Raw genomic sequence first — 26,670 nt, forward strand, 5'->3', positions numbered from 1 at the left:
TGTACTATGGGTTAGTTGATTCTCCTCTTTTCTAGGTGTTCAGGTAGCTCACCATACTCACTAGCAACATTTCAACACAATCTTATAGCTTAAAAATCTTCTTGGGTGCTTGCCAGAGAGATAGAAAACACACCAAGCAGGTGCAGAGGACCTTCTCTATACCTGAGAGACTATCAGTGCCCATCACCTGGATTGCTGTTGCTGATCTGGCTGGCTTGGAGGATTTTCCATTCTTCCTTAGTTGTTCCACATCTCCTTCCAAACCCCTCCCTGTATTAAAGAGAACACTTCCTCCTAGCAGAAGTTCATCCAGCCCAAAGTTCTTTCTTTCACAGCGTAAAAGCTTGCCTTCAGTGGAGTACCAAGAGTATGAAGATGTCTGCTGAAAACGTGCCTTACACAGTGGTGCTGCAGACTGCTCAGCTACTTAATTAGAATGAACATCACAGGTTGTATGCAGGCATGAAGCATGCTCACTGTCTCTTTGAAAGATTGCCTGGAGAGAGGGGGGAGAAGTAACTAGCACTTAGAGATGACTGGGGCACCTGTGTCTTACACATTTGATTTTATGTTTTATTTTGGACCTCTACTCTAGACAGTAAACTGAAACGTTGTTTTTGCTAAGATCATTTCAACACCTATCATCTACTTCGACATTCAAGCCTTTTATGTCCTTGCCACATACTCACTGTCTGTCTCATCTCAGGCCACTTTCTTGCACTTGTTCTGTCAGAGTCCACCATGAATGTTTAATATTTAAAGGCTGGGATCGTTTTGCAGGTTTTAGTTTAATGGTAACCATAGTACGCATGCACATCCATTATTGATAGCCAAGGCCCATTGCATGTCCTTGGGCATCCTTTTTTCTTTCACTCTTAGTATCACCAGAGGGCTACTGTCCCTGGGATTCAGCGCTGCTGTTGCTGTGGCAAAGGGATGAACTGACAGCAGTCCATAATGGTGTAAACTGTTCATGTGGGTGGAGGTGACCATGCTAAAAAGAGAGACAAAGGCAGAAAGTGACAGGCCACGGAAAGTCCGGTTTCGGATTGCCTCGTCTCACAGTGGGAGAGTTCTGAAAGAAGTCTACGAAGATGGACAACCACCGGGCTCTCTGGATTCTGAATGTGCCAGTGTCTGTGGAATAGATGGACTAAGAGACTCTGAGGGGCAGCAGAACGGCCATATTGGACCAGAAGACCACGAACATGAGAAAGAGCAGGATAGCTTGCTGGTATTAGCCAGGACAGCCAGTGAGAAGGCTTTTGGAACAAGAAGAGTCAACATTTTAAGCAAAAATGGTACAGTCAGAGGCGTCAAATACAAAGTGAGTGCTGGCCAAGCTCTGTTTAACAATTTGACCAAAGTGTTACAGGTAAGTCATTACACTTCCCTGCTCTGAGCTTTGCTCCTCACTTACAATCTCTACCTCTCAGTTCTCCAGGGTAGATTCAGCATCTTATTCCTCAGACTTCATGGAATCTAAGACACTGTGTGCATAGCCACCCATTAAAAATAGGCTCATTGTTCTTGGCAAACTAAATTGCCTTCTCATAACCAGATTTCTGACATGTAAGTGATCTTCTCTGATGTGTGATGACTAGCCCAGGATCCCTGTTTCTTAAGAAAGAAGATGGTAGACTAGAGTGTTTAAAGCATTTCTTCAAAACATATAAGTCAATTTCTTTCTGGTCTATCATTGTTAAATCAGCATCCTTTGCTACATATATTGATAGCTACACCAGAAAAGCTGAGTGCTCACATTTGGAATAAATGGGTTCATCGGTACAGTTATAAAGACCAATGGGACTTCCTCCCATTTTCAAGGATGGTATACTTTTTTTCAGTCCATTTCTCCATTAATTTGTTCATAATACCTTTAGAGCAGTATTTGGAAAAGCTATAAAAATACAAAGAGATTCAGACTTCATAGTAAACAAGCTTAAGATGTATTAGGTTCTGCACATGAACATAGGTATGTGTTATAGATCTGATGCCTTTGACAATGATCTAACATTCAGGAAAGTGTTTCAGATTTCCTGGAGGTATTAGTAGAATTAGTTTTGTTGTTATTGTTAAAAATATCAGCCCAGGAATAGTATTTATAATCACTATGCTTAAGGTAGCAACTCGTTTTCATTGTAATTATATTTTCTATTATTTTTTAATATTTAAATAAAATGAACTCTCACAATAAACTATTCAATTCTTCTACATTCTATAAGGAAGCAGGGATGACAGAGAGAAAAGATTTCAACCCAAATGTCACTCCAATGTATTTTACTTCAAAGGAAGTTTGTGAAAAGATCAAGTCATGAGAATTTAAAGAAATAAATTTAGATCTTAACCAAAGAAAAAGAGTAGCTAAGAGTAGTGGTTATTTACATATGTAGAACTTAGTCATGAATGATTTAATATATTATGGATGGGAGTCAAAATCAGAAACTGATAATCATGCTTTACGAGATAGGGAGTGTTCTTGCATAAATTTGCAGAGATATGGCTGCCGGGTTAAAGAACACCTTCTAGGAATGAGTTTTGCTCATTATGAACATTATTATTGTCAAGCTGTAGACCAAGCTTCTGCATGACAACTGGTTCTGCAATGTGTGCCTTCCCTGTGGTTAACTCAGCTTCTTAGTATTTGAAATGCTTTATGGTTGAAGGTTTGTTCGTGAAACTTCTATTTTAGTTTTAGTACTTTGATTTGCAGAACACTGTCACTTACAAATAAATACCATAAACTCCAAAACCTACAAGGGAAGCTCTAGCTTCCTTCCTCTGTTTTAATCCCAATAATGCTACAAATGCATAATCGAGAAACAAAGGAAACTTCAAAGTCGAAATTTTACCACTAGATTACCTTAAATATTTACTTGCCTAGTTTTCTATGCATAACTTGGTATACAACTTTATGAGAACAAATCCGGCAAAACTTTTTTTTTTTTTGATAATCTCATCTACCCCTAACTTTAAAATAACCAGCATTTGTAATTATGAAGTTTTGGCGTTATCTGTAGTTTTATCATAATCATCATTACCATAAAATGAATGTTATTTGATCTCTACAGGGAGAAAGACAGGTAAAAGGAGCCGTGGCTTTGGACCGAGGCTGCCATTTGCTCTACTCAAAGGGCTGCTATTCACTTCCTTGTAAGAACAGTAGCTCTGTGTAATATGAGCAAAAAAGACCTAGGGGGCATTGTGTAGAGAACAGATTTGTCTCCTTGCTGCTTGATAAAGAACGTGCACAACTTAAAGGGCACCCTATGTCTTGTCCTGGGATGACTGCGATGAACAGGTTTCCATAGGTCTCTCCCAGTAGTAGAGAAGGCAGCAGAGACACATAGAGGCCGACCGTGGAAGCTAATCATTCCATCACACCCATCCCCACTACCAGGTGCGACTTCTTGGCTCTGCGTTTTCCATAACTTCTGCAAGCTACGCAGCAAACTTGCCTGGGTGTCGCCATAATTTAGTGATTTATTTCAGGGAGGAAAAAGTGAGTGACCAGTTTCTCCGACATCTGGTTAATATCATATCTGGTTGATATAAAGCCCATCTTAGTGAATGAGGAGCCATGATTGAAGAAACAGACCTTTCTTCCTGTTTTAGGTTATAAAATCTCAAAGCACTCAATTTGAAACTCGAGGGGAAGTGATAAATAAAGAGAAAACCATACAGAGTCCACGTGAGATGCTTGGCTTCCTCTCTGTTACTTCCTTGTGTGGTTACTCCTCTGGCCTAAAGCATGGGCTCCACTTCCCGCAGGTTTCAGCTGTACAGAGAGGAGTTGATGAAATCCTTTAAAACATTTTTACTTCTTGGTGGTACTTGTTTAGAAACTTGACTCTCAAGTGCATATCTGAACTTGTTTCTATTGTGTTTGTTAATTGACAGCACAGAATACCAGATAATGGAGGATGCACAATGTTTATCGAGGTGATGGGTAGTAGCGACAGGAAGTGAAGAGACTGTGATCAGTCACCTGGTGCCCAGGTGGGCTTGGCAGGGGAGTAGGGCTCAGATGGATCATTCAAGGATCTCCGGTTGGTCTGGATTATAGGTCTTCAAATGCAGAGGCTGTTTTTTGTTTGACCCCTGCCACAGATCTCAAGAAGACAATGCTTAAGAGAGGCTAATGTGGAAATCCGGAAACCTAAAATCTAGTTTTTTGCCTGGAAATGTGCATTGGTCAGAAACTCTCAAACTAAAGCTTGGAATTTGCTTCTGTTAGAAGCTTTTTAGTTTATTCTTACAGATGTCAAAGTCTAGAAATAACTCAGCAGCTGTTCAAAAGGTAAATTTACCTGGGTCCCTGGGGTAAAATAAGAGGCTGTCCCATTGCCTCTGCTGTCAATATTTAATGGAAAAAAATGAAGGAGACGTGCGTCGAGGTGAGATTCTGATCAGGTTGGGTTACTGGGAAGATCTCCTGGAGCTGAAGATGAGCCATGTTTCCTAGTCAAGTCTAAGCTCATCAATTAGTTAACATGAGACAGGCCCACAGGTGTTACCAATGCAGTCTGAGGTGGGTAACCTCTATAGCACTAGCAATTCTACTCTAAGGATAGTTTTCTCTCTAGTAATGTGAATTTAATCCTGATTATTGGAAAATTTTACAATACCCACACCACTTCTTTTTCCTCTTCTCTCCTGCCCTCCCCCTCCCTTCCCCCCCCTACGCCAGTCAGCTATCATGAGCAAAACACATTGTAAGGGTGCTGAATGGTGCACTGCTCTTACGGCCCGGTTTACAGGATGAAACGGAGGTACTCTTTGTTCTTAGCAGCAACAGTAAATAAAGTGTCTTAGTGTGGATCCATGATGCAGATAGTCACAGTTGTTTAGACTTGCCAATATATGGTTATGGGTCTATATTTTAGATGGTTATCATTCCTTGACCTTATCCTCCAACTATGTTAGGATACTCTTGTAGAATACACCATTTCAGTTTCCATAGTTTTAATTTCCTCTTGTCCAAGTTTAAGATTATCAAAGAAAAATGAGTTCAAAGAAGGACCTTGAATACATAGATTCTGTCTGTATGTACACATGCATATCTCTTGTTATTGTAGCTGTATGTAGAAGAATTTTAATGTTTTAAAGCAAGATGAAAGGTAATGTGTTGGCATAGTAATTTGTATCATGCACAGAGCTTTCTTGTGTATTATTTTTACTGAAAAATCTGATGAAAGAAGCAAGGAAATTATTGTTATATCCCCTGTAATAATTAGAAAAATCATTTTTACTTTTTAATAATAACTTTTAAAAATTATTATTACAATGCATGTAATCCATACTTTTTGATAATGCATATTTTTAGTGTTGTAGATCAAGTACATGGTTCAAAGCTAATAATACATGAGTTCTTACATTTTTCTTCTTTTTTTTTTTTTTTTTTGGTTTTTCGAGACAGGGTTTCTCTGTGTAGCTTTGCGCCTTTTTCCTGGAACTCACTTGGTAGCCCAGGCTGGCCTCGAACTCACAGAGATCCGCCTGCCTCTGCCTCCCGAGTGCTGGGATTAAAGGCGTGCGCCACCACCGCCCGGCTACATTTTTCTTCTTTTGAAAGTATAATATCAATATAAAAATACCTAAATTTACCTTTTAAAATTGAATACTGATGAATACAAATATACACATTATATATAATTTATAAGACTAAATATATCATGTTATGATATAATCTAATCTTTTAAAATTTCATCATTTATTTGTGAGGTTTTAGATCTTATTATTTGTTTAATGTTTGGTTTTCATCTAGGGAAGGTCTGAAGAAATAGACAGCATTTACTCAGTTTTAACAGTATCTTAAAACTGACCAAAGCCATCGTTTCTTATTTTTTATTCTTGAAAACCACGAGTTAATTTTTTTAAATAATTTTTTTTATTAAGAGAGTTCCTATTCATTTTACATATCAACCACAGATTCCTCTATCCTCCCTCCTCCCGTCCCCCAGTCTTCCCCGCAACTTACCCCCATCCCCACCTCTTCCAAGGCAAGGTCTCCCATGGGGAGTCAGCAGAGCCTGGTACATTCAGCTGAGGCAGGTCCAAGCCCCCCCTTTCTGCACCAAGGCTGTGCAAAGTGTCTCACCATAGGCACTAGGTTCCAAAAAGCCGAAAGCCATCATTTCTAATTGATTAAGTTGACACAAGAATGCAAAGATTTGCCTTAAGAAAGCTTGATTCTCAGACCTGTCCACTGAATTAGAATGGATGACAGTCACAGGACTTTTTGGAAGTACTTTTATTCATCTCTGGTTCATGGAATATAGATCTGGTAATACACTATTGTTCCATGGCATACTCTTGATGAGGCTGTGGCCTTGGTGGCTTACTTGAATCATTCAGTAAAAGCAACAGCAATCATACTTAACACTGATTAACTCCTCAACACTGGGCAGTACTCATATTACTTGTATGTACTGACATATTTATTCCTCACAGGAATCTTAAAAAATAGCATTGGTATTTATAAATTAGTTATTATAGAACTCTTTTATTCTGTATGAGAAAAAAATTAATTTGTAGAATTTAAAATGTCATTTGTTCAGAAAAATTGTTACAATTTGTGAGGATGTACTGCCTTTCTAGTTATCAGGAATGAGGCATGAACCTTAAGACATCTGATACGATCTCAAATATTGTAGACAACTTCACTAAGAACACTCTTGATTTATTGTCCCCAAACCAGGAAAAACAGAGCTTCCAAAATGAGTTGGCACTGCTGATATATTAATTAAAGAATTACAGGCTGATAGACCTTATAGTCCCATGATTAACATTTCTTTACTCTTGATAACATTAGACACTGGGCAGAACCTCAGTAAGCATCTTAATTATTCTTAGTTGTAATTGAAATTCTGTGAAAGAAACAAGAGAATTATCATTGTTGCATCTCTCTTGAGAATAATTTTTAAGAATTATTATCTCTCTCTCTCTCTCTCTCTCTCTCACACACACACATACCTTTTGAAAAATGTTAGTGAATTAAGTAAAATCCACTTAATGGTTGTTCCCCTCTGTTCCATCTCATTTGGAGGTTTCCTGTCTAGGGTGGAGCTGGAGTCTGCACATAGGGCTGTTGCTAGCTTGCTCTATCTCTTCTTTCTGTCATGGTTCTCTTCACTAATGTAGGCACCCATTGCATACTTATCAAGAAGCAGAGGGCCTGCCCTGAGTAGTCAGTATTGTAGATGATGGTCCAAAGCAGGTTCTGAAAGAATTACCTATGAATTTGATTTTGCTTCCCTTCTCCAAAGGATTCTCTGTGGGTTTTTTTTTTGACATAATATTTTCTGTACTCATTCTTAGTTTCTTGAATATATTATTCTCCCTTTAATTTTCTGTTAGTAGATCATCATTCCATTTGGTCTTCCTTTCTCTTGTGTTTTTTTTTTCTTTTTCTTTCTAGTTTAGCTCTGACTTTTTAGACTAAGGACTGTAGGTTAATCTGTGTAACCTAGGACTTTTAATTCTGATCCTACACATCTTCAGATAATTAGCACTTATTTTTCCAATTTCTATATATTTTGTCGAAATTTTTAGCTCTATTGATATCGCCCACTCTCCTCGCTTTGTGAGACTCTTCTATTGTTATGACATTTTAACTTTGTAACTTTGATTTTGGTTACATGACCTCAACCTTAGGAATCTGTCTGAAGTCAGACTCCAGAACAATATCCTGAGAGAGCACATCCTCAGCAAGATGACTTGTAACCATCAATAAGCTCTTACAAATAGCACACAAAGTAACCACGTAATTAAGGAAACTAGCTCATGTCTTCTCAAATCATATTTTTTGTAATAATCTTTATTGAAATCATGTTATTTTATTTACCCATTTAAAGTGTACCATCAGATGTTTTTAGTGAATTTACTAAACTGTACATTTGTTATTTTTTGTTTTATTTTTAATTTTTTTATTTAAAAGTTTTTTTTTTCCATTTTACATACCAACCACAGTTCTGCTTCCCTTCCTTTCTCCCCACCTCTTTATCATCCATTCTTCAGAGGGGGTAAAGCCTTCCATGGGGAGTCAACAAAGTCTGGCATATCAAGATGAGGCAGGACCAAGCCCATCCTCCCTGTATTGAGGCTGAGCAAGGTATCTCTCCATAGGGAATGGGCTCTAAAAAAAACAGTTCATGTACTAGGGATAAATCTTGGTTCCACTGCCAGGGGCCTCACAAACTGCCCAAGCCACACAGCTGTCACCCACATTCAGAGGGCCTAGTTCAGTCCCATGCAGGTTCTCCTGCTGTCAGTCCAGAGTCAGTGAGCTCCAACTAGCTCATGTCAGCTCTCTGTGGGTTTCCCCATCATGATCATGACCGCTTTGCTCATATAATCCCTTCCCCCGCTCTTCTACTGGACTCTGGGAACTGCACCTAGTGCTTAGCTCTGGATCTCTGCACCTGCTTCCACCAGTCACTGGATGAAAGCTCTATGATGAGAATTAGGGTAGTCATTCACCTGGTTACAGGAGAAGGCCAGTTCAGGGACCCTCTCCACTATTACTTGGAGTCTTAGCTGGGGTCATCCTTATGGGTTCCTGGGAATTTCCCCAGCACCAGGTTTCTCCCTAACTCCATAATGGTCCCACAGGAGCATTTGTCATTTATGGACTATTTAAGAATGAGTTTTCATCATCCAAACAGAAAATATGTAAGCATTGATCTTCATTTCTCTCCCCTCCCTCCTGCGTTTCCTTTCTCCAAATTTTCCAGTGCTGTAGGAAATTACTTGTCCACTTTCTAGTTACCTGCCCACTATTTCCATTTAAGCATATTCCTCTTATGTAATTGTAGTTATGCATTCATTGGCCAACAGCTCCACATTCCTCAGTTCTTGCTAGTCACTCAAATGTCTGATAACCACTATTCTGCTCTCTGGAAGGTCAGCATTCTATATGCTATATATGAGATCATGTATTTATATGCATATTTAGCTTAATTTCAAGTAACCTGAAAGGCTATCAACATTGTTGTAAATTTCCACTTTTTAGGGTGGAATAGTATTCTGTTATCTTTATGCCACATTTTCATATTTATTTATTCACTAATGGTGACTTAGGTTGATTACATGTTTTAGCTCTTGCGACTAGTTGACTAGTGCTGTAATAAAATAGGTGTGTAGATAACTCTTTGCCTGGGGTATGTTTTATGTGCATGTAGTTGAGGGTGTGTATTCTATAGCTATTGAATAGAATGCTCTGTAAATGTCTATCAGGTCTGTTTTGTCAAGTGTATAGTTTAAGTATGTTTCCTTGATAATTTTTTTTTGTCTGGACAATCTGTAATCTGTCCATCATAGAAGATGAGATAGTGAAGTTTCCTACTGCCATTTAATGTGGCCTAACTCTTCCTTCATATACATTAGCACTTGCTGTATGCTTCCAGGTCTCAGGTTTGGGGTGTATATGCATTTATAGTTGTTATCTTGTTAAGCTGACCTCTGGGTGCAGTAACTTTGGTGATATCTTTTTACAGTTCTTGGTGGCATAAAGTCTACTTTATCTGATGAAAATATAGCTCCTCATGCTGTCTATTGGTCTTCATTTGCACGGAATATTTTTTTCATCCTCTTACTTTCAGATGACATTTTTTCCCCTGAAACAGGGTTTCTCTGTGTAGTTTTGGTGCCTGTCCTGGATCTCGCTCTGTAGACCAGGCTGGCTTCGAACTCACAGAGATCCACCTGGCTCTGTGTCCCGAGTGCTGGGATTAAAGGCATGCACCACCACCACCTGGTGTGATGACACATATTTTTTTTTTACAGGAAAAATATGTTTCATTTACATTCCAATTGGCTGAGTCTTGGTTTTTGTTTTTTAATCCACAATTGTATGTCTTTTAATTGCAGAATTTAACCCATTTATATCCAAAGTAATTATTGACAGACAAAAAATACCACTATCATTTTGGTCACTATTCTGACTTGGTTTATGCTTTCTTTGTGGTTACATGGTTTTTCCTTGAGTAGTATGTTTTTATTTATTGCCTTTCTGTTTTTAGTGTATCATTATAGGTTTTTACCTTGTGATTACTATGGTATTTACAAAACTCTGTAATTACAACAGACATTTTAATCTGATAGCAACTTAACTGTGGTCATAACAACATTCCACACTTTCATTCTCCTGCTTCTTCCCCATTAAGTTTTTGATATTATGTATAATATGTAACTCTTTATATTATATATTCCTTAATGAATCATTGTAGTTACAATTTTTTTCTTTTTTGGGTATGTGTGTGCATGTGCACATATTTGCAGGTGCTCATGTATGCCATGTGGGGGCCAAGGTATTCCCTCAGGTGCTGTCCATCTTGTTTATATTGAGACAGAACCTCTCACCAGGACCAGGGCTTCACTTATTTGGCTATTCGGGCTGGCCATGAGGTCCAGAGATCCACCTGCCTTTGCCCCTCCAGTTGGGGCATTAAAAGTGTAAACCACCATGACCGACCCATTGAATAGGTGCTGGGGTGGGACATACATCCTCATGCTTGTGTGACCCCCCTTTTCTTTAATAATTTTGCTTTTTAAATTTCATATTAGTATACAGATTAGAGCATTCTAAGTTTGACTCAATGTTTACATTTACTACTGTCCCTAGCATTCTTTACAAGGCAAACGCAGCAACGAGCTCCCTCAGTTGTGTGTCTGAGAAAGTCTTTGTTCCTCATTTATATCTGAATGGCGTCGTTTCTGACCATAGTGCTCTTGGTTGGCAGGCCTCCATTCAGAACTTTGAGTGTGTAGTCCCACCCCTCATGCCCTGTAATGTTTCTGCTGAGATGTTTGATTCATAGGCAGTTCCTTGTACAGGATTTTCTTCTTTATGTTGCTGCTTTCAGAATCCTCTCTTGATTCTGAACATTGATAGTTTGATCGGAATATGCTTCTGGTGATTTTATTTTGATCAAATGTGACTGATGCCTTTTGACTTTTTTGAGCTCTGGTATTCATATCTTTCTGCAGGTTTGGAAAATTTCATGCTGTTATTTCTATAAGTAAACTTTCTGTTCCTGTCTCTCATCCCTTTTGAAGCTAACGACTTGTCCTTTTGCTCTTTAGATGCTTTACTACAAATCATTTAAGCTTTCATTCCTTTTCATTCTTTTTTTCTTTTTCTCCTCTGATTGGAAAATTTCAATGTCTGGGTTGCCACCAGCCGGCCCATCCAGAATCCCAGACTAGAATTAGTAAAGATGTAGTGCCACCAAAGAACGCCAACAAAGGTTCAAAGAGGCCATTGTCTCATCAGATATGCAGGCATCAACATAAGGACACCCGGATGATGAAAAACCAGAGAAACACAGCGCCGTCGAAAGACACCAAGAAAGCTCTAGAAATGGACCAAGATGAAAAGGAAATCTATGAAATGACGGACAAAGAATTCAGAATTATTCTTTTAAAGAAGTTGAGAGAATTACAAGAAAATACAGACAAAAAACTAAGTGAAATTCGGGAAATCATTCATGAACAACATGATATGTTTGACAGAGAAATAAAAGTTAATCATTTCAAAATAAAAATTCTAGAGATGAAGCATACAATAAGTGAACTGGCGCATTCAACAACAGGTTTCAATAGAAGACTTGATAAGGCTGAAGGAAGAATCAGTGAGCTGGAAGACTGGACATATGATTCTAGACTTTAATTGGAACAGCAGAGCCAGACAGCCTCTCTTTGGTGGCTTGCTCATGCTGACGGAGTTTCTGATATATTTCAAATGTGTACAACAGCAATATAAGCATTTTAGTCTATAAAATTATGTACTTATATAAATATGCCAATGCCTGAGTCATTATTGCCTAGAGGACATTTACAAAATTGTGAACTAAATAAAATATCATACAGAAAATTTTAAGAGAAGTTTATTCATGTGCACAAACACACTAGTAATTTGAGGTCTCTTTTCTCAAGTTTATTTTCCCAATAATCATTATTTTACCTGACTTCTGACAAATTTGCCTTATAACATTTCCTTGGGAGAGAAATAGATTATAATTTTTCTTGTAACTTTCCTGCAAATTTAATAAACAATAGCAGTATTCAGTATCTTATCAATTTCTAAGCAAGAAGTTGGAATTGTGAAAAAGTTAAGTTGATCTTTTCCTCTTTATAAAATTCATGGGCTGTAACTCTTCCTTCCTTCCTTCCTTCCTTCCTTCCTTCCTTCCTTCCTTCCTTCCTTCCTTCCTTCCTTCCTTCCTTCTTTCTTTCTTTCTTTCTTTCTTTCTTTCTTTCTTTCTTTCTTTCTTTCTCCCTCTCTCTCTGTCTCTCTTCTTTCTTTCTTTTCTTTTTTTTTTTTGCTTCAATACAGGGTTTCTCTGTGCATCTCTGGCTATTCTGGAACTCACTCTATAGACCAGGCTGGCCTGGAACCCAGAGATCCTCCTGCCTCTGACTCCTGAGTCCTGGGATTAAAGGCATACGCCACCACCGCCCAGCAAGTCTTTAATTTCTCTACATGGAAAGCCTATAGAAGTTTATTGGTCCACAAGAGGAATAGAACAGTGAAAGTCAGTGTCTGGATTTGCCCTGGATAATTTCTGGGAAAAGAGAAGGGGCAGCTAGAGAGTCTGAGCACCAGACTGGTGGGAACAAATGATGGTCATCTTAGGTAGAACAGGGAGAAGATCAAGATGGGCTGCAGTTGCAGGGGAAGTTGAGGGGTCCAGAGATTGACAGGAGTGACCTCATGGGTTAAAGCTACAGCAGCATGGAGAGTCCCAGTACCAGACCATGACAGCAAGCATCCGATCTTATTTGCATACCACTGATAGAATGGAACCAGGTTCATTTGCCCTCATGGGCGTCTAGGGAGTACTTTCCTTAGACAGCTATCAGCACTGTGCTTGAACAGCATCTGGAAGAAGTGATTACCTCCCCTGTAATGAAGGTTTTTCTGGATTCCTTCCAACCTGTTCCAATTATTCGTGTATGTTTACATTGATCCAAGACTCATGACCCCTCCTCCATAGAAGCTGTAACATTGCCACTCAGATCAAACAAGCTCATTAAGTAAGAATTGAGGCTTATGGCATCTATGCTTCATACAGGGTGGATCATGATTACTACTCACTTTAATATGTTAGTCTTCTGTTGCTGCTGAAATGGATTGCCATTAGTTTTGAGGCTTAAAACAATGCAGGCATATTACTTTATAATTATGGTCATCAAAAGACTGAGTGTTACAGTATTAAATCAAGGTTTTGGCACAACAATCCCTCTGAAGATATAAGAATATATTACTATTATTTTTCAGCTTCCACAGCCTGCCCACATTTCTTGGCTCTTAGCCCGGGACAAGTCTCACTTTTGCCTCCATTAGTATACCTTCTCTGACTTTTCTTCTTTACCCCATATAAGCATTTGTGATTGCTCTGGGTTCACTGAGATAATCTAAGACAACCTATCATTATTATTTGGATCTGGGATAATTCCCCAAAACTCATATGTTCAAGACGTGGTTCCCAGCTGGTGGTGGAACCGGGAAGTGGTAGAAACAAAAGGACCTGGGACCTTATGGAAGTAGGTCATGGGGAATGCTTTACAGCTTTATTGTTTGTCCAACACCTCTATGCTCTTTTCTTCTATTCTCTGTTCATCATGAGGTGAGTTACTCTGCTCTGCTGCACTCTCCCTGACATGATGCTTCATCTCACCACCGGATGAGAAGCAACAAAGCCAACTGACTGTGGACTGAACCTCTGAAAACGTGAGGCAAATTAAACTTTTCCTCCTTGAGTTGTCTTTCCCCGCGATTATTTACCTCAGCATCAGAAAGCTTCCTTTACAGATAAACTAGCACTGCTAAGTAGAGTCATCGCTGTGACCATCCTCAGTGAGGTGGTTCAGCAGCACTGGAGTTGCTTTGGAGAAAGAGCTTGGAGAATTTTGGAAATGTGGAGGAGAGAAGCCCACAAATGATGTGAGTGCAGCTTAATGGAAGACCGGTGAGCTCAGAAGACCAACGTGCTGGTAGGAATACAAATAGTAAAGAATGTTCAGATGGGAACAGAGGCTCTACTGGGAACTGGACTAGAACATTCATGCTACATTGTAAAGGAACATTCTATATTTAGGCCAGGCCCAGAGACTTTGTGTCCAGTCATATTTAAAGGTAACTGACTACCTAGTCTGGTGGAGAAAATGTCAGTGCATTCAGGTAATGTCATGATTATGGTTGGCTGCACAGAGTCTGATTTACAGTGAGAATGATAAAAGGGCAGAATAGAAATATTTGAGATACTTAAAGTTTGTCAAGACAAGAAATGCATAAGTTGGAGTTGAGGAAGGTGTGGTTGATGAATAGGTTAGTACTATGAGAAAGAAATCCAGTACTTGGAGGAATAGGTCAATGGGGGTTTGACTTTTTTTTTTTTTTTTTAGAAAGAAATCCAATACTTGGAGGAATAGGTCAATGGGGGTTTGACTTTTGTATACATTTTGTCCCTCTCCATTCTTGTCTTCCCCTTCATTGTCCTGCCATGAGTTAAGCCATTTTGCACTGCCACATGTTCCTTCCTATGATGTTGTCTTCAACAGGAATCCAGAAGCAGCTAACATAAGTAATGATGACAGAAACCATGAGCCAAAATAGACCTAGCCTTTCTCCTATAAGCTGTTTTTCTCTGGAGTTACTACACCAACATGTCTGGATTTTTAGTGTCTACAAAATCCTTTTGTCATATAAAAGAATATACTTACAGGTTATGATATGGGTATTTTGTCACTTATTATTCTGCCTACTCTTTCTGATATTAAAGTAATTTTGTCCAGAGGATATTAAGGTTGTGTAATAGATCATGCTATTTTGTTTCTATATAGAGATATTATATTGCCATATATGTATCAGGGCTACTTGAGAACAGAATCCAATTCTAACCTTTTGATATAGGTTGTTGGCTGATAAGGTAGTAACAGATATGGTATACTTGGAGGCTCAAAGTAAACATGCATGATTACACTCATACTTTCTATGTTGCTTCCACTACCATGATAAGAACATGTTTGGAAAACTCAGTTGTCCCAGAAGCATGACCTCAAGAGAGACAAAGACCTAGATCCAACTAATAGCATGAAGCCAACCCTGTAGTGCTCAGCCTTGGTCAGCCAGACTCCCAGTAATCTTCAGACTCATGAGTTAAATTAATGGTATTTGGGTAAGAAGAGAAAAATGTGAAAGGAGGAGAGGGACAGATGATGTAACAGTAGCTTTGACAAAGTCCACATTAGGCTCAGGGAATTCCACAGTACCCTTATCAAGCTATTTGAAAATGACTCTTACACATTACTCTTGCTGTGGCAGAAATTTTGTTCAGAGTAAGAGTCACCAGTCCTTGAAGGATTATGTGTCACTGCTATCACTAAGCTAAATGTCATGGGTCAGAAATGCAGTTTCTCCATGTGGTAGTGTTGGAAGATGGGCTGGGCCTATTAAGGGTTGTTTGAGTCATGGGATGGAGCCTTCATAAATGGATAAATTCTTTTTTTTTTTTTTTTTTTTTTTTTTTTTTTTTTTTTTTTTTTTTTTTGGTTTTTCGAGACAGGGTTTCTCTGTGTAGCTTTGCGCCTTTCCTGGAACTTACTTGGCAGCCCAGGCTGGCCTCGAACTCACAGAGATCCGCCTGGCTCTGCCTCCCGAGTGCTGGGATTAAAGGCGTGTGCCACCACCGCCCGGCGGATAAATTCTTTTATCATAGAAATTGGTTAACTATCACAAGAGTTTGCCCTAATTTCTTCTTTTATACACATGTAGTCTTTCCTTCCAACTTCCACCAAGTTATGCTGTGCTGAGGTTTGCAACAGATATAGCCACTTAATTTGAACTTTCCAGAAACATGAACCTAAGAATAAAATTCCTTCTTTTGCAAATTACTCAGTTTCAATAATTCACAATAGCAGCAGGTGGTGGAATAAGAGAGAAAATTTGTCCTGAGAACATCAGCTTTTTTTTTTTTTTTTTTTTTTTTTTTAGATATCTGAAAATGTGAAATAGTTTTGTAATTAGGTAAGAGGTAAGGGCTAGAACTATTTAAAATACATGTTGGAATAAGTAGTCAGAGCTTTAAGGGCCATTTGGGTGAAGGCTTAGAAGAATAAAAATGCTTGGGAAAGTCTGGGACTTTTCTGAGATTACTAAAGTGGCTGTGATCAGGGCACTAATAGAATGAGGGGCAGTTATAGCCATTCTCATGATGTCTCAGATGGAAATAGGGGCCATGTCATTGTATGAAGCATCAAGGAGCTTCCTGCACTGTGACATTCCTGAGGTCTCTATGGACACAGAACTTGAGAATGATGAGCTAAGACATCCAGCAGAAGAAATACCGCTAGGTGGTAAATCCTCATTGAACTGTGCGTTTGATTTCTTCTGACTACAGGGAGCTAAGAGAGTAAAGGAGTTATTTAAAAGCATTATTTATGATTAAAATAAAAACAGAGCAAACATTTGGAAATTTTACAGCCTGTCCATATAAAGGATGGAAAAAAGTGTTCAGAAAGCAAAACAAGGGTATTGCACAAAAAATAAGTTACTGAAGACATCAGTGTGAGCAGAAAGGTACGTGTTAGTGGAATCATTTCAGAGATCTTACAGGTTGCCTCTTCCAGCACCCTCTAGTGATTTTGGGGGACAGAATGATTTTTAGAGAACTGTCTATAGACTCTCCACCCAGTTCACCTCAAGACTCTACTTCCTATAATCTGGTGCAGCACTCCATAGCCCTGGCCATAGCACAGGTAGCCAATGTATTCTGCCAGGGGGGCAGAGATATCATTGGGAATCCATAGGGGCAAGGGCTGCTGGAAACATGAGCAGAGCCTTGTCAGAGAGAAACCCAAACTGTAGATTCTCCATTGTTTAAGGCCCTCTTGGGAAAGCTGCAGGCACTGGGGTGAAAGGCAAGCCTAAGACATCTGAATCACTGACTGACTGTGGAGTCACAGGAGCAGGGAGGCTCCATGTTCCCCTAGGAGGTATCACATGGAACAAAAGACTAACTATGTTCCAGCTCTGAGAGCTAACATCTGCCTTCTTCATGTTTGAACTTTCTTGGGATTGTTTTTACTTGTTTTTTTTTTTTTTTTTTTTTTTGAGGGTCTCTTTTTCCTCCTCCTCTTCCTCTTTCCCCTCCTGTTCATTCTCTTCTTCCAGATTTCCCATCTCCCACTTTGGGATGGTAGTATCTGTTTCCTGTCTCCTCATTGCATTTCGGTGGTAGATGACTTGTTTTGATTTCACAGGCTTATAAAAGGAAGTTGTTTTCCTGTAGTCTTAAGTAGAACTTTGGACTTTTGAGCTCACTCCTGGATGAATTAAGACTAAGAGATTATCAGGAAGGAGGAATGGTATTTTATGTTGTAGAAATATATTCATTTTGGAAGCAGGGGAGATACTATGGTATTAGCATGCTACCTAAAATCTTCATATGTTGGGTTATTAATTCTTCAGGATGACAGTATTGAAAGATGCATGCTAGGGGGCCTGGTTTGGTCATGGAGGTGGCATCTTCACTGCAGCTAGAGTTTTCCTGTCTTGCCCACAGTCAGGACAAATCTCTGTCACCTGCCAGTCCCACAGCCACTCAGACCCAACCAAGTAAACACAGAGACTTATATTGCTTACAAACTGTATGGCCATGGCAGGCTTCTTGCTAACTGTTCTTATAGCTTAAATTAATCCATTTCCATAAATCTACACCTTGCCACGTGGCTGGTGGCTTACCGGCATCTTCACATGCTGCTTGTCATGGTGGCAGCTGGCAATCTCTCCTCCCACCTTCCTGTTCTCTCAATTCTCCTCTCTGTTAGTCCCACCTATACTTCCTGCCTGGCCACTGGCCAATCAGTGTTTTATTTATTGACCAATCAGAGCAACAGATTTGACATACAGACCATCCCACCGCACTTCATAATGAATTAGTCATTTCCTTGTGGTAGTAGTCAGCCATTACAGTAGTTTGGCTTTATTTCTCCTCAAGCTCATTCGTTCTTTCTCCTTCTGTTTTCTCCCATATTATGAAGCACCATAAAACTCTTATTAGATTCAATTGCCCATTCTTAGCTTTCTAGAGCCATAGGCTCAAACAAATTTCTCCCTGTTATAAATTACTCGGTTCCAGGTGTTCTGAATAGTTAAATAATGTAGAGTAAGAGAATCCTAATTCTGTAGTCTAAGGATGTTAACTATGGTCTCTAGGAAGCACATAGGTTGTTTTCTTGACAAAAAGACTGTTGGGTCAATTGAGGTAATAGCCAGCTCCAGCACTGTTAGTGGGGCCCTGTAACTCAAGCAGCTTCATTTGCAACCCAAAGGAAGTAGTAGGATCCCGCAGGCTGAAGGTTCACCTCCTTGAATTTCTGTCAGGCCTAGTAATCCAGTCATGCATTACTTTCCAATTAAAAAAAATTCAAAATTTACAATGAGGCTACCTTATGTAAACAAACCTTCCTTCACTAGGGATTCCACATCCCTTCCTAATTACACTGAAAAGTTAAAAAATGGAAATTTGGGACACAATTTTATAGATTATCTTAATTAACTCCAACTTTTCTATTTTTGTTGAAAATATTTTTTTTCACACAATATATTCTGGTTATAGCTTCCCCTCCCAATCTCTTCCCAGATCCTTCCCACCTCCTCATCCATCCAACTTCACCTCCCTTTTCTCTCTCTTTAGAAAACAAAAAGGCAAAAAAAAAAAAAAATCCCCCAAACAAATAAGCCAGAATAAAACAAAGCAGAGAAAAACAACAAAGAAAAAAAACAAAAACAAAAGAAACACATGTATACACATAGAGACACACACACATTCACACAAACAAAATTCGTTCAAACATAAAATCTGAAACTATGAAGTAAGGGGGAAAAGCCCAAACAAAAGCATTATGAGACAAAACCAAAAGCAAACCAAACCAAACAACAACAAAACCCAAGCCCCACCCTCCACAAACAAACAAACAAACAAACAAAAAACAAACATCAAACAAACAAACACAAAACCCAAAGCCTCCAAAAATACCATGGAGTTCATTTTGTGCTGTCCGTCTACTGCTGGGCACCAGTCCTGCCCATAAGTGTGATGCCCCATTGGAGAAAACTAATTTTTCACTTGTGAGTGACTGACTCTTAGAGATCGCTTCTTGGTTAGGAATAGGGGCTTGTGTCCACTTATCTCAGCACTGGGATCCCATCAGGCTCAAACCTGGGTGTGCTGCCACAGTCTTTGTGAGTTCATATGTGTGGCAATCCTGTAGTGTCCTGAAGACACTCTTTTCCTGTAGTCATCCATCCCCTCTGGGTCTTGCAATCTTTCCGAACTCCTTTTCTGCATGTCTCCCTGAGCTCTGAGGGGAGGGTTAACCCCAACTACATCTATCATCATCTGTCTGTCTGTCTGTCTGTCTGTCTGTCTATCTATCCCTTTCCTTTATTTCCTAGGTTTCTACTTAATTATCATGAAAAGCCAGTGTTCCCTACCTCAGTTATAAGTTGATCTCCTCAAGGAGGATCTTTTATATTGTATAAAGGACTTCCGGGGATGGAATAGTGACCCCCAGGGAATAGGCTTGATGGTGGATGCTAATGAGAACTGAATTAGACACACACTGGGATAAACTGGGAAACTGTTACACTTTCTGAATGAGCACTTTTCTCTCACTTTCTCCTTCCTGCTGTTAGTCATTGGTGAGACACCAGCGGCTGAATGGAATATTATTGACTTGATTTTTCTGTGTCAGGTTTAAAGTGGAGCTTAGTTTCTATTTTTCAGAGTGGACTGTTCTGTTCATCATCTTTCGGGTACTTTCCCTACTCAGTGATAAACAACACAATAAGGGTCCAGAAGGTGGACAAAATAGTCCTGGCCTCTGGGTCCTGATGCATTTATCTCCATCACTGTCCTTAACCCTGTGATGTGTTCCTGGTGCTGTAGGCAGCCCGTGAAGTTCTTCCACCATGGATTATTTTAACTCTTAGAACTCTCCAATTTCATTGCCTCCCTTCCCAGGGTTTTGAAAACATGGTTCTGCCAGTTATTTAGAAGCAAGAGGAGACTCAGGGGTTTAGACACCAAAGGTCCATTTTTCCTTGTGAGACAAAGGATGGAAAAAAAGATTCCTCTCTAGTAGTATCTTAAATGATTAATGTGCTTACTTCTCCTCCCTTAGTAAGTAGCAGCAGTCTACTCTGGAGGGAGATGGCCTGTATCAGATGGAGAGTCTCTTCTTAGCCGTGTATTCTGGAGAAATACACTTCTATACATCTCGGTTTCTTTATCGGTAAAGAGAGAGTTGTGGTAGTCATTGTTTTCTATGGTATTAATAAGCTTCTTTAAAACAAGCATTTTGCCAAATGTTTGGCTAATTAAACAGTGCTCAGTAAACACTGTTATTATTTACATAATGTGTCTCAAAAATTATAGGCAAGGTACTACTAAAACACAGAGAGCAGGAGAAATAGGGTTTCCCAGGGAAGAGCACACCAACTGATTATCCAATATCAAATGATCAGCCCTGAATACACAAGCATACAAGTAATATTCAGACCGAGCAGGATGTATTTAGGAATATATATGCATATATAATACATATTCATATACATATATATGTATATATATAACAAAAATTAAGGGAAAAATAGGACATGAATTTGAAAGAGAGCAGGGAGGGTGTATGGCAGGGTTTGGAGGGAGGAAAAGGAAGACAGAAAATATGAAATTATATCATGTTCTCTAAAACATTAATCAGTGGTTCACCAAATGTTTACTACTAATATATTTTCCTGTTTTGAAAATAAAATTAGTATTATTGGGGGAGGGGAGGAAGAGTCCTGTTAAACAATGAGGGTGTAAAGATTAATAACACACATTTCCTATCCTGAGAGAATCTTGTTTTATCCTTCTGAAAAATATCACGCATTGTCAATGCAAACTATAATAAGAGCTCAGGAGCATTTCTAGGGGACGGAGGCAGGACATCTGACCCAATTGCGTTAGTGAGATCTTGTTGGCCCCAGATAGTGTCTTTTAAACATAAGGCTGCGTGGGAAGCAGTCTACCACTGGACACTCTCTTGCCAGAACTCACTTCTCTTTGGGGAGTCTCAGCTACCGCCTCTAAATTTGGCTCAGCTTCTGCCACAAGAACCTGTTTGCCTGAGGCCAGTTCCTCTTGTTGACGCCCTGCCTTGGCTCTGGCCTCTGCCTTGGCTGTGGGTGGCATGGTTCCCCTTCCTTGTCTGCCTGGCCAAGTGTTCACCCGTGTAGCCAGCCACCCACACGCCTTGTGTCTCTGCTTTCCTCCCTGACACCTGTCACCCCCCCAAAGCCCAGCCTGCACTTTCTGGATAGCAGCAAATGCAATCTCTTCTGGGTTGCTCTCTCATGCTTTTTTTTACACCAACCCAGACTTATTTTGTCTCTAGGGAATGTTCTTAGCTATAAGTCACCGAGGACACTATTAGACAGGGCTTAACATACGCAGAATTTGGTATATGACGTAAGAATTTAAGAGCAGCAGCTGCTGAGTCTGTTTTGGTGGATTGATAATGTGATAAAGACCCACACTTGTCCTGAGGTTCCAGCTGATACAGGGTGTAGCTAGAGTTTTCCTGCCTTGCCCACAGTCAGGACAAATCTCTGTCACCCGCCAGCCCCACAGCCCCTCAGACCCAACCAAGTAAACACAGAGACTTATATTGCTTACAAACTGTATGGCCATGGCAGGCTTCTTGCTAACTGTTCTTATACCTTAAATTAACCCATTTCCATAGATCTATACCTTGCCACGTGGCTGGTGGCTCACCGGCATCTTCACATGCTGCTTGTCATGGCTTCGGTTGGCAGTGTCTCTCTCCTCAGCCTTCCGCTTCCCAGAATTCTCCTCTCTCCTTGTCCCACCTACTTCCTGCCTGGCCACTGGCCAATCAGTGTTTTATTTATTGACCAATCAGAACAATTTGACCTACAGACCATCCCACAGCACTTCCCATTTTTTTTAAAAAAAGGAAGGTTTTAACTTTTATACAGCTTCAAAGCTAGCTTGGTATATTTGGGAATTTGGGCGTAGCTTCTCTTACTACTTCCTGCTGGAGGGGGGCGCTGTATCTTATGGGGACACAAAGAAAATTTTAGGATCATGGAGTAGTCCGTGAGACTGTATCGTCTGAGCCAGTTGCCTTGAAACGATTCTGGATGTTGGATCATCTGGGCCATGGTGTCATCTGAGACCTTTCAGGGGGTCTTAGCTGGTCAAACCTGATGTATCTTAATCTGGAACAAATCCATAGCCTCTGGCTTTCTGTAGAAACAAAAGCAGAGCCTCTTTTCCAAAGCAACATAGCCTTATAGCCAAATTTTGAAGTCAAGGTACCTTTAAAATATACATTTTGGCATAACTCAACAACTTTGCAATCAAATGTTTTTCTTCAGTTATGCATATCAAAGAGAACACAATCCAGATTCTCTGTGTGGTAGCCATCTTTATGTGGCTAATTTTTTATATTACCTTGAGCCTATTGCTTTAAATTGCAGCATTCTAAGACTAAAAATGCGCTGTGGCTGCTGGCTCAGCCCACTTCAGTTTCCCAACATGGTGGTGATACGTTTTCTGCCAGCTTTGGGAGCCATCAATTCTCAGAAATAGTGGGTCTATGCTTCTTATCAAAGCAGCTTGTAGCCCAGAAACCTCTTTTTGTTTTGTACTAGCAAAGGCTAAATCCACCATGAAGCTTAATGTGCCACTTGCAGAGGCCTCATTCCCGCCATACTGCAGGTCAAGCACACACGCCAGGAACCCGCCAGGAACTCAAACCGGCAGGTGCTGCTCATTTGAGAGAGACAATTAGGAAGCTGTTTTCAGTTCTGTTTTAGAATCTTTTCTCAGGTTTTGGGTGGAAACTCTTGCCAACTCGTTGGGCACCATTTGTAGCTGGAGGGCTTCTCTCTAGGTTCCACCAAGCCCCGCAGTCCCACAATCCACGTATAAAATAATCACTCAGACGCTTATATTACTTATAAACTGTATGGCCGTGGCAGGCTTCTTGCTAACTGTTCTTATAGCTTAAATTAATCCATTTCCACAAATCTATACCTTGCCACGTGGCTGGTGGCTTACCGGCGTCTTCACATGCTGCTGGTCATGGTGGTGGCTGGCAGTGTCTCCCCTCCTCAGCCTTCCGCTTCACATAATTCTCCTCTCTCCTTGTCCCACCTACTTCCTGCCTGGCCACTGGCCAATCAGTGTTTTATTTATTGACCAATCAGAGCAATTTGACATACAGACCATCCCACAGCAACAGGCGAACAAGGGAAATGGGAATTGGCATCTCCCTCTTGGAGTTCTTGGCCTCATTATTAAACCAAATTAAGAATGAGCTCAAATGGAGGCTCAAGGATGGTTTTATTAGACTTTAAAAGAAAACGCCAGGGCAGGCAAACTGTCCACTGAAGCTGCTTCCTGGCAGAGGGGAATGGAGGGGGAAGAGGAAAAAAACTCATGCCATTTAAACTGGCATGGAGGTCAGATGCCTGGAGACAAGCAGCCACATTGGGGGATCAGGGGACAGGGGAGCAGTTTAGAGAAAGAGGAAGGAGGCCTAAGGGGTTAGGGGAAAGTCCCAAGGTGTCAAGGAAGGCATTCTTAGGAAAGAGAAAGAGAAAAAGGGGAACTTACAATTTTCCAAATAATTTGTATAAGTGGACAGACCTCATAAGCACTACTGCTAGATCTATCTATCTATCTATCTATCTATCTATCTATCTATCTATCTATCTATCTATCTATCTATCTATCTATCATCTATCTATCTATCTATCTATCTATCTATCTATCTATCTATCTATCTATCTATCTATCTATCACAAACATCTACTGCACTAGATGTGGGGATTGTGGGAATGAAACATACAGTCATTAGGGACTAATTATTCTACCCACCTCTTTAGCAGGGTGTGAGGTGAGCCCACCTTCCAGGGATGATCTCTTAGTCTGAGTAACAGAACCAGTCCAGCTGAAATGTTAGGTCTTAAACAGGGGAGAGACTCTATTCTCCTGACCAGAGATTTTTCCTTAATGGGCCTTTTTTTGATACTATATCACACTCTGTGGTCCTTAGGCTACCTATGGCACCCCCTTAGAGATGTGAAAGCCCAGACAAGATAAGAAACAGAAGGGAAGAGGTGGCAAATAAGAATAATCTGCCCAGGGCTTATGGTTTTATCAGGAAAAGAAAGGTCTAGAAGCATCCTAGGTATACCGTCTTACAGTTACTTCTCTTTCACTCTTCATGGCTATTAGAAGCAGCTAAGGATGAACCTGGTGCTGCCTTTGCTGTAATGGTAGATGGTGGTGCAGGAAGATTGGCTTGGGAATCACCCGTTGGTAAGCAGCCATGGCTGCCTCACCATTGTGCGAGAACTTTTACAGACTTAATTTTTATGTTGTCGTTTGTCCCATGTTAGATAATGCCACCATACCACTTGAATTACAAACTACTTTTTTAGTGTTCTTCTTTTACAGCATCTATGTATGTATGTATGTATGTATGTATGTATGTATGTATGTATCTATCTATCTATCTATCTATCCATCCCCCCTCTATCTATCCATCTATCATCATCTGTCTCTTTCCATCTCCAGGTCCAGAGTTTTTAACTGACATGTTCATATATCTAATACTATAATTGCAGTAACTTCAAATGATAGTAAAATGACAATAAAACCGGAAAACAATTTTATATTAATGACTGTGAAGTATTAGTGTATTTGTCATCTGTGTTATCTCTGGTTGTCTATACTACTCCTGTGATCTACCTACAGCTAGGTGCCAGTTGTGTACTTTTTAAAAAACATACATTTAGGCAAGGGAAATACTTGCTGAGTACATTTGAAGCCCCCAAGTCTAATCACCACTGCTATCACAGATAAATGCATAAAAGGAAAATGGAGCAGTTGACATGCCAAGGCTGACTGAGAAAAATCTCAGAAAGTCCCCCTTCTAGATGCAGAGTTACAGGCAATTAATGACTGGTACAAGGAGAAGAACAGGTCTCTCACAGAGATGAACCCCCTGATGGGTTATTCAATATCAAGCGATCACATCTAAAGAACATACATATGAGCAACACTAAACTATTGGGCATGTATTGTTTGTGTGTGTGTGTGTGTGTGTGTGTGTGTGTGTGTGTGTGTAACAATAATAATTCAAGAAAAAGAGGCCATCAATTTGTGGGGGAGTGGTGGGGGATGCAGGAGCATTTGTAGGGAAGAGAGATGGGGGAAAGACACAGATACAGTTCACATACACAAAATTTAAAAATTAATTAAAATGAAGAAATTAAGAAAGGAAAAGGTGCGTGCTGCCGTTGACCTGGCTGGAGCACTCAAAAGAAGGAAGCGGCTTCCACACCACGATGCACATGGCTTTATTTCTTCCTGATGCTTACCTCCAGCAGATCAAAAATAAGACACAACAGCTGCGTCCATTCTCACAGCTCCTTCTTTCCCCCTCATCTTAGAAGCCGGTCCCCTCAGGGGCTCTGCAAGCACTGGGCTGGAAGTCATTTCACAAGCGAGAACAATGCTAGAAAGCTCTCTGCATGCAGGGCCAGGCAGACACATTCTCAGAGAGGCTTTGAGAAAACTCGCCTTAGCTTGTCTCCTTCTGCTAGTCACAAACAAGCTTATTTTTTACTTTTGAATTACTTGAAAGCATGCTACGGTATCGGGAATAAGAGAAAAACCTTTTACTGAATGCCTGTATGTATTAGAAAGTATCCATTTTTCCCATTTATTGAAAATAGATTTTTTTCTCACATAATATATTCAGATTATGGTCTTCCCTCCCTCTACTCCTCCCAGTTCCTCCCCACCTCTCCTCCCATCTGGATCTGCTCCCTTTCTGTCTCTCATTATAAAACAGTTTTGCAAGGGATAATAATAAACAAAATAAAATAATATAAAAACACATTGGACTTGGACAAGGCAAACTGAAGGAAAAGAGCAGCATGTAACGGCACACAGGTAAAGCCACAGAACAAGTGGTGACATATAGATTAACAGAAACGGGCTGAGTTTAAGTGTAAGAGCTCATCAGTAGGAAATCTGAGCTAATGGCCATGCAGTTTTAATTAATATTAGCCTGTGTGTGTGTTTATTTGGGTCCGAGCCACTGCGGGACTGGAGGGTGAGAGAGATTTGTCCTGACTGAGAGCCAGGCAGGACCAGGAAAACTTTTAGCTACAAGAGCCCAAGAGGAGACACTGTTAGGTCTAAAATCTGGGACAAATGGCTAACTGAGGTACCTATTTAACATATCAAAGTGGACAGGGCTTCCAGGTTCTCCCAACATTCCTCAGTCCCCACCTGTTACAGGACATGGCTGGCATACCTGCCCTCTACCCTACACTTCTACAGTCCAGGGTCTGGGCTTCCCTTCCCCCAGCTGCCCTTTCCTTTATAATCCAGGCATTTTGATTACTTGACCTTTTTGTCTATCCTCTATTCTCCTGGCTCTCCCATCTCCCCATTCCCCTCTCCTCATATGACCTTGCTCAGGGTCATGCTCACTCTGGGCTCTCTCAGATGTCTCTGCCTCTGGCTGTACTCTCTCCCCATATCTCTAATAAATTTTCTCCTTCACCATATCTAG

General features: G+C 40.2%; 1 protein-coding gene across 1 annotated transcript in view; it reads left to right on the forward strand.

Annotated features, from left to right (window-relative positions):
• The first annotated feature begins 991 nt into the window (after positions 1 to 991).
• The window catches only part of Grxcr1 (glutaredoxin and cysteine rich domain containing 1), a 125,642-nt gene continuing 99,963 nt past the window's right edge, over positions 992 to 26,670 (forward strand). Inside the window, exon 1 of the mRNA XM_006974637.3 lies at positions 992 to 1,375. Within this exon, the coding sequence (XP_006974699.2) occupies positions 992 to 1,375 (384 nt within the window). The remainder of the gene's footprint in view (positions 1,376 to 26,670) is intronic.

The sequence above is a fragment of the Peromyscus maniculatus genome, chromosome 10 (assembly GCF_049852395.1).
Source record: "Peromyscus maniculatus bairdii isolate BWxNUB_F1_BW_parent chromosome 10, HU_Pman_BW_mat_3.1, whole genome shotgun sequence".
Lineage (NCBI taxonomy): Eukaryota > Metazoa > Chordata > Mammalia > Rodentia > Cricetidae > Peromyscus > Peromyscus maniculatus.